The following is an 8,659-nucleotide window of genomic DNA, read 5'->3' as shown; positions in this document are numbered from 1 at the left end:
TATATCTTCCTTAGTATATAGAAGTAATAGTATTGATCAAACATCAATGAAACCTTCATGAATGAGAAGTGCAAAGACGAGGACGAGGAAGCCAATGGCAATACAATTACTCGATGAAATCGCAGTTTGAGAGTATGCCGAGAAGGTGATACCTACTCCAACCATTCCTATTGCTAATGCTTTTAAGTTCTGGTTCATCTTTTCTTTGATTTCAGATTCTTTTGGTTGTTTGATTGAGAGAAATGGGAAATTTTGAGAGATTCTGAATCTTATGTTTGAGATGATTTTATGTAAGTTTTTTGTAAAGTCAATGGCATGATAAGATTTGTAAATCTGGCTCCTTGCAACTTTGACTAGGTGTAGTTTTTATAATAATACTAGTTTCTATTTGCTAATTATTAAAATGTGATTAGCAACTCTTGGAGTATCCATAATGATATAATATGATGGGTCACAAACTCACACCAAATGGGCCTCAAAGACTTGAGTTGACATATACATTAGGTTGAAAGAACGGAAAAGCTAGGTGAGAATCGAGACTAGAACTCTGAACTTTTATTGTGATGATTGTGTGTCTAGCGGTCATTGTGGGTTAGTTGTGGCTGATAAATTGTTAGTCGTATGAGCCAGCGACTTAACCCGTCAAAAAGGTTAAGTCCGTGATTTGATGAATGTGTCGGGTAGTTATTGAATCGATTTGTAAAAAGATCATAGCTCATCCGGTTGAATAAGTCTAATTACAGTAAACTCAGAAATCCTTACGATGTAATTTGTATGTTTTTGTTTTTTGACTAAACATTTTCTTTTAGGATCATCCAACGCTTTTTTTTAACTATAAGGTAGGCTCTACTCACTAGGCTGAGGAAAAGGGGTTCACGAAAAGTTTTATTTACTCTCTAATTGAGACAAAACCGGATTATCAGAAATATCCAACGGTTTGAAAGTACGATAGAATATGTATGTATATATTAGAATTATCAAAATAACATTGTCACCCCTTGTTTGCAGATATATGATGCTATCACAACTTCAATATTATCTTTGGAAAAACTAAATCAAAAGATTTAGAATAGTATTCATGTATAATTTCTACAGTATGCCCAATTTAATTCACAGCTGCAATCTCATTCCCTACTGCTATTTCCTGACAAAGAAAGGAAGTTGAATTAGTGTTAGAATGTTATTATTAAATAGGCAACCTTGATTTAATCAAAATTGAGTAAAATGAAAACAAACCTTCAATTTTCCATCACTTGAGAAAATGCATCTTGATGAAATAGCAAATCCAGGATCTAATAACCATCCTACCTCGCCACAGGTTTCGCCATTTTCGCTTTCTTTAAGCGAGCACCATAATTGTCGCGGTAGCATAATCAGCTCGCTCTCGTTTCTGATATGCTTCTGTGTACTGCTTCCTACAATCTCTTGAAATAGATTCTGACCAATCAAACTGATTTAGTAAGGGCGGAGTAAAAACAGGCAAATAATTTTACGACCTAGTGAGCCTTTTATATTTGAACCCTCCTATTATCATATATCCAAAACTTTTATCACTTGCTCGCTTACGCAAAAATTCCTTAGAGACTAGGCGCAAAGTGTAAGGTAAAGGCGTGAGCTTTTTGTAGACGAGACGCACTTTTTTGCAAAAGCTAGCTTAAAATCAATTTAAAACATATGTAATACTTCAAACAACATGATATTCAATATTTTAGTATCAACAAGCTTGAAAACATTTTTTATCCTTGCGATTAACACCACGTTAGCACAAAACTATTATGATGAGAATATGAAGAATTCCCAAAGCTTTTTTGGTTCTTTGCATGCTTTTTGTTTTTCTTTAAGAAGCAACGGTTTTTCGTACTTGATATTCAAATAAATTTGGGCTTCAAGTTTCATTTCTTTTCGAACAAGCATAAATTAATTAACTAACCCAACATGGAGGCTCACCTAACACAAAAAGCGCATTGAGGCGCTTAAGGCGCACGCCTCTTGTAGTGGGCTTTGCCTCACCGCCGAGTTTGAGCTTGAGCACAAGGAACAAAGTGAGGAACGCCTTTTAAAACTAAGCTTGCTCTATGTATCATTCAATATTGGACTCTTTATTTTCAGGGTCATGTGCGGTCGAGCATGTGCCCCAGAACCTCCCATAACCCAAACAAATCAGTGTTTATTTACACACAAGAAAACTTACATTCAGAGAAATTTCGAAGCGAGCCAAACCATCTTGGCTCTGCCAAACACCAGTTACATCAGAAGCATCCAATGCAGGTGTAGACGCAAACGCAGAATCATGAATAGCACAACCACCCAACTGATCTCCATTTCTGAACGGTCCATACCAAAGCTCACAAAACACACTAATCTTCTGTAACTTTAACTTCAAACCCTCGAATCGAAGGGTCTGAATCACCCTAACTCGAGACTCCTTATCGCGAGGATCAATCAAACAATGCTCTAACTCAAACACTTGATAAACATCATTTTGCACAACAGACCAAAGGGATACATAACAACCAGTGTTCTGAAATGCAAAGGCTAAGACACGGTTAGCGTCTTCGCCTCCTATGAGTCTGTCGTCACTGATATATACTGTTGCGGCATCAGCCTCACAGCCGACTGTAGGAAGTAGCTTAATGGACCTGTAGGACAGATAAAGGTTTTGTGGGTCTGCTAGTGTAGGGCATTGGGTTTGCCAATCAAAGACTTTAACTTCCCATTCTCTATATGCTGAAGGTACTACTGATTCAGGAAGTTCAATGGGTTTTCCTTGAATTGTGAAATCTGCTCCAAATCCATCCCATTCTCCTGAGACTTTGGAGGCGAATTCGGCCCAACCTGTGACATATTATAGAAGCTGTTTGCATCAGTTTTCTGTTACCTAAGCTTTTTAATTGGGTTGGAAAAATAACCCACATGTGATCCCACATCGAAGAGTTAGAGTGATGTTGTCCGACATATATACCTGATGGGCTACTCCTCCTATGGAACCTCCTCGGGTTTATGTGCAGTCAGCTCTATATGGGTGTTGAGGTGTACAAGTCTAATAAAAAATTTATCAAATTGCGGAACAATTTGCTTCTTAAGTAGGAGGTAAAATGAATAAAGGAAAAGTATCTATAAAACTTGTAGAATCCATTTGTACAATGAAATTTGTTTGGTTTAAATTAGCACTAGTAAGTTCAATTAAGCACAAAAGAGTACATAAGATCAGTAGTGATCCGTGTCAAAGAAAATGCTAGAGCATTTTTCTGTTAATTAAGGTTGCAGTCAACTCATTTTGCATCTCATAGCTATGAATTACAAGTTATCCCTTCTGATATGGCATAGATTTTCGAATTGCATAACCTTTTACTTATGTTCATAACTTCTATAAGCGGGATATTGCGTATGATGATAACGACTTAAGTTGATCAAACAAATTCCTCATTTGATGCTAAACTAATCAAAATTTAACCCAACATTGACACTTACAAATTCAAACACCAAATAAAAATACCCAAAAACCAATTCTTTGAAGTTAACATTCTTCGTTTTTTTAAATAGCTATACTTCCAAAAAAACGAAAAGAATCCGGCTTGTACAGGCCATAGACCAATTCATTTAATTGAAACCCTATTAAAAATTGAATTATGTAATACTCCCTTAGTTTCTCTCATTTTACGCCACTTTCCGTTGTTATTTATCCCACTAATTTTACACTCTTTCCTTTTTTGTCTCTAGTCCCATTTTCATTCTTTTCATCTCATCCATAAACTTACATTCTCTCTTCATATTAACCATTCATTTCTATCATCCACTTGTTTTTATCTCATTTTCAACCTAATTTCTCTTTTCATCAAAATTTCACCTATTTTGCACTAGACACAAAATAAAATAAAAGGGACAAAAAGAGTATAACATATATAAAAATGACAGCCGAATTGATTATTATGTACGCACATAAAGAATAGTGTTCGGCCACACAATTAAAATTTAAAACTCAATCACAATTCACAAAGCATAAAGACTAGTAGTAACATGTAAAACAGTATGGCTAACAGAAACCAATAAGGAAAAAGAAGTAAAAGTACATACTAGAATTAGGAGAAGATGGACTCAAAATATTGCTTTCCTGATCAAGCTGAACTTGCTGAGGGATTGTCTTAGCTACAGAGCAAACAGTCAGCTTACTGCTAGGAAGCAAAGGCAGTTTAGTGGGGATAGGTAAAAGAGAATGGTTATTCTCAAGTAATGAGGATTTAATAGTCCTCCTATTGTGTGAGATTACAAAGTTAAATGCTGATGATGATGCTGCCATTTTAATGGAAGCTGTTAATTGTAATCTGTTTGTTATCTTCAGCTTAGGATTCAGAACAGTTAAGCTGAATGTGAGGACAGTTTAGACGTAGAAGTAATGAAAGGTCAAAATAAGCCCATCAAAAGAATATTCTTGGCCATTAATTAGTGGTACTTTGCCTTCCTTGGCCTTTTAAGATCAAAAACAAAAACAAGCCATATCTATTTGCATAGGTGAATACAAAATTTATTTTCGGGCTTGTACACAATAAGAATCGTATAAAGAGAGGAGATGATTGTGTACAAACCCACTGAGGTATCATCTTAAAATCAATTGGTATTAGGAGAAGTAGTCCACCAAGTATATATCTTAGTCAACTTTTCTCTATTTTTTAGATGTAGAATCATATGTGGATTATTTTCCAATAAATATAGGATATTAGTATAAGACCATCATCTGCATGTATGATGAATCAACTCGATTATTGTTATTCTTATGTGCTATATGTTACACAATTTAAAATTTATATAGTTTTTGATTAAATGAACTGGGCCATATACAATATAGGTCTTAACCTAGATTCTCCTTGTTTGCTTCATTTAGCTTCATTGTCTTATATCTTTCTTTTTAGAAATTTTTAAACAAATTGTAGAAAAACAACCAAGACATAGTATTTGTTTGCATACACAATAACTACTAGAACTTTTTAGAGGTGACAAGGGCATAATTTAGCCTTGTTAGAATATCCCAAATACTATGAATTTAGTGGGACAAAAAACGTAATACTAAAGCTTAATATTCAAGTGCTTCAAAAATATACAGCAAAAACGAATTAACAGAGCAATATGTGCACCAACAAGCTATGCTCGTTTGAGTAACATAGTATTCGTTTGGGCATTAGGGCACTTGTTCGAGTAGTTTGGTGCTCTTTCGAACATGCTACTCCAGAATGTGATTGAAGATTTTGCAGTATGTTTTCGCAAAGTAATTATATGTTTTGTAATGTGGACTTTCATTTTGATTGGTGTATTCATCAGTTATATACAATGTAATCAAGGGATGAAATCATGCAATATTTATATAAATAGAGGATATAAATGTAGCGTTATATATATCTTCATATGTGCATTCTATTATTGTATTATTGGATAGATTTCTCTGTCAAGTACAATTTATTAATTATTTAAATAAAAATTACTAATTATACATATGTAATTAAGTTATTATATGACTCTTTAGTCATATTTAAATTATAAATTATTCTGTTCTAAAACCTGTAAAAATATTTATAAGACTCAAATTACTATTAGATTGAGATACATATTATTAAAATATATATAGTATATATATATATATATATATATATATATATATATATATATATATATATATATATATATATATATATATATTACGGGAATATTGTGGAAATATCTTTTGGGAATATTGTTGATTGGGAAAATATATTTAGGAAATATTTTTGAGTAGAATATAATCTTTGGTGTATATGCCATAATTGGGTAATTGGGTGTAATTGGTAGTTATTTTCCTTATTTAGGAAGATCATCCTTAATTCTAGGGAATCAAGTTGTATGTAACATACATATGCTTTTGCATTGTGAAGAAAATATCAAGCCATTATTGTCAATTTCTACATGGTATCAGAGCGAAACAAAGGCATCCAATGGTACGAATAGCATCAAAGGTGGGTAATTTATTGAAAAGAATTTCAAACGGTGTTTTATTTTGAAGAAGAGGTGTGGGAGTACGGTTAATCAAATGTGCCGCAGCAAGAATACATTCACCCCAAAAATAAATTGGCAAGTTGGCTTGAAAACGCAAAGCTCTCCCAACACTCAAAATAGTGTTTATGTTTTCTCTCCACCCTCCCGTTTTGTTGTGGTGTACCAACCCAAGAGGTTTGTAAAATAATACCATTATCACGAAAATAATCAAGCAAGCATTTAAATTCAGTGCCATTATCACTTTACACAATTTTAATATGTTGACCAAATTGTCTATCCACCATAGCTACAAAAGTCATAAACATCTAAAAAACTTCCCTTTTATCAATCAGTAAATAAATCCATACAGCCCTTGAAAAATCATCCACAATAGTCAAAAAATAATAAAGAACCCCTTAAATCACAATGAATTTTCTCAAAAATTTGAGAACAATTATTATTACTTAAAGGAAACTTGTCTCTATGGTGTTTAGAACGAAAACAGACTTCACAATTTTTATTCAAACTACTCCTGGATCTACTGACATGCGGAAGTGACTTAACTACTTTCTCGGAAGGATGCCCCATTCTTTTATGCCACAACTCCACATCAGATGTAGCTTCAACTACAGATACCACCTCCGATTTGCTGAAGTAGTATAGTCCATCCCGCCTAACTCCCGTTCCAATCAGGGCCTTCATTTGGTCCTGTATCAAGCACACATCAGATTTAAATGTGACAATTGACTGTAAATTATCATTAAAGTTGTGAAACAGAAAATAAATTACAACTTAAGTTAGGAACATATAGAACGTGATGTAGAGTGATCGTAGCTGACAAATAAACCGATCCCTCCATATTAGCAACTACAGTATCACCATTTGGCAAACCCATAGGGCAATGTATATTTTTAATGACAAACAACCAAGATTTTTCTCCAATGACATGATGAGTTGCACCTGTATCAATGATCTAAGAAGTATTATCAAAATTAGCACTCAAGCGATTTTTCGGTATTTTATTATTACCAAAGAAACCCATGATAGCTTTCCACTATGCTGCCGTGAAAACTTGTCCACTTGAAGACGGAGAAAGAGTGGAGGTGAAGGAGTCTGACGCCGGGTATGCTGTAGATGAGCTGCTGACGGCTGCTGCATTTGCACGTGCCACCCCACGGCCTTGACTAGGTGGCTTGCGTCCTCGATCCCCCGTGGTCCATCCTTCAGGGTAACCAACAATTTCAAAGTAGCGAGTAATATCATGTCCTCGCTTTTTGCAATGAGCACACACTTGTAAAGCATAACAGTTTGAAGCCAAATGATCTGGCTTCTTGCAATGAGTACAAACAAGCTTGTCCGAGGCAGGCTTAGCACTGTTGCATGGACAACAAACCCCACGGGAAGTGAGGGTTCGTCTTGGACACGTGCAAAGCCACGTACAAGTTCTTCTTGAGATACTTGTTGATAGGCTTTATTCAATGATGGCAAAGGGTCTTGAGCAAGAATATTTGACCTAATTTGCGTATAATACTCGGAATACAAACCAAGTAAAAATTGTTGCAACATATCATCTTCACGATGCTTTACGTGTTGCTTACTAACATCACAAGTACATTTGCCACACTTACAAGAAATTAAAGGTTGTAATTGTGCAAGTTCATCCCACAAAACCTTTAATTTTCCAAAATAAATCGCAACAGACATGGTTTTAGTTTGCTCACATTTATTAATTTGAGATTTCAACTGATGAATCCGAGGTCCATTCACAACACAAAACCGTTTATGCAAATCATCCCACAACTGTTTTGCATTATCATAATTTGAAAGCATAGATTTTACCTCAGGATCGATTGTATTCATGAGCCATGACACGAGCATACAATGTACCACGACCCAATCCTCCTTTGTTGCGAGTGACACAACATCCGTAATCGTGCCATCAAGAAAATCGAATTTACGACAAGAACAAAGAGCAACTTTAATGGCATGTGACCAAGAATCAAAATTATCAAGTTTGAGTCTAATTGGTATGATAAAATCCCCCGACCTATCATGTGCACCGAGGTAGAAAGGATTATTAATTTCGATTTTCTGTGGTGGTAGTGGTGGCGCACCATCATCACCAGCCATGGCTATTCGAAAAAAATTATCCTGCTCTTGATACCATGTAGAAATTGAAAATAATGGCTTGGTAATTGAATTTTTGAGTTGAGGATTCTTATTAGAAATAAAATTTCAATAAAATTGGGGAAAAGTGATAAAATTTAAATAATTATATAATATTATCTTTCAAAAAAATGAAGTCTACATTAGTGTTGTTTTTTGGTTTATTTATATGTATGGGGATGATATCAAACAATTATTTCATTATTGCAAATGCAAGCACTTTCTTAGACCTTGATCCATGCAAGAAAGAAAATCCTCCTCCACATTGCTCATAATCAAAAAACGAAAGGTGACAAGTTTGATAGTAAGAGTAGGAAGTGCGTCTTTGTTGGGTATCCATTTGGGCAAAAAGGTTGGAGAGTGTATGATTTGGATATGAAGGAATTTTTTGTTTCTCGGGATGTTAAATTTATTAAAAATGTGTTTCCGTTTGCTAGTCCCGATGATGTAAATGTTGAGTCTAGTATTGATTATGATGGTGAAATCCATGAGG

General features: G+C 34.6%; 2 protein-coding genes across 2 annotated transcripts; both read right to left on the bottom strand.

The window, feature by feature from the left end:
* Positions 1 to 936: 936 nt before the first annotated feature.
* LOC130824195 (uncharacterized) lies at positions 937 to 4,530 on the bottom strand. Its single transcript, XM_057689096.1, has 4 exons — positions 4,075 to 4,530; positions 2,192 to 2,835; positions 1,237 to 1,437; positions 937 to 1,144 (listed from the first exon to the last, which is right to left on the bottom strand). Exons 1-4 carry the CDS (start codon positions 4,295 to 4,297, stop codon positions 1,106 to 1,108), a joined length of 1,107 nt encoding a protein of 368 aa, XP_057545079.1. The 5' UTR covers positions 4,298 to 4,530; the 3' UTR covers positions 937 to 1,105.
* Positions 4,531 to 6,349: 1,819 nt separating this feature from the next.
* LOC130826613 (uncharacterized) lies at positions 6,350 to 8,130 on the bottom strand. The gene is made up of 4 exons (XM_057692207.1): positions 7,030 to 8,130; positions 6,806 to 6,973; positions 6,465 to 6,708; positions 6,350 to 6,372 (listed from the first exon to the last, which is right to left on the bottom strand). The coding sequence occupies exons 1-4, from the start codon at positions 8,128 to 8,130 to the stop codon at positions 6,350 to 6,352; spliced, it is 1,536 nt and encodes a 511-aa protein (XP_057548190.1).
* Positions 8,131 to 8,659: the final 529 nt, after the last annotated feature.

This window comes from Amaranthus tricolor, chromosome 1 (genome assembly GCF_026212465.1).
Source record: "Amaranthus tricolor cultivar Red isolate AtriRed21 chromosome 1, ASM2621246v1, whole genome shotgun sequence".
NCBI classification, from domain to species: domain Eukaryota; kingdom Viridiplantae; phylum Streptophyta; class Magnoliopsida; order Caryophyllales; family Amaranthaceae; genus Amaranthus; species Amaranthus tricolor.
This window is presented reverse-complemented; position numbering and strand designations above follow the sequence as displayed.

Coding starts and splice junctions, on each gene's coding strand:
- LOC130826613 (XM_057692207.1), bottom strand. CDS start 8,130: ATGGCTGGTGATGATGGTGCGCCACCACTACCACCACAGAAAATCGAA. Junction 6,974..7,029: donor AGCTATCATGGGTTTCTTTG/GTAATAATAAAA, acceptor AATACTTCTTAG/ATCATTGATACAGGTGCAAC. Junction 6,709..6,805: donor CTCTACATCACGTTCTATAT/GTTCCTAACTTA, acceptor TGCTTGATACAG/GACCAAATGAAGGCCCTGAT.
- LOC130824195 (XM_057689096.1), bottom strand. CDS start 4,297: ATGGCAGCATCATCATCAGCATTTAACTTTGTAATCTCACACAATAGG. Junction 2,836..4,074: donor TCCATCTTCTCCTAATTCTA/GTATGTACTTTT, acceptor AATATGTCACAG/GTTGGGCCGAATTCGCCTCC. Junction 1,438..2,191: donor GCTTCGAAATTTCTCTGAAT/GTAAGTTTTCTT, acceptor TTGATTGGTCAG/AATCTATTTCAAGAGATTGT.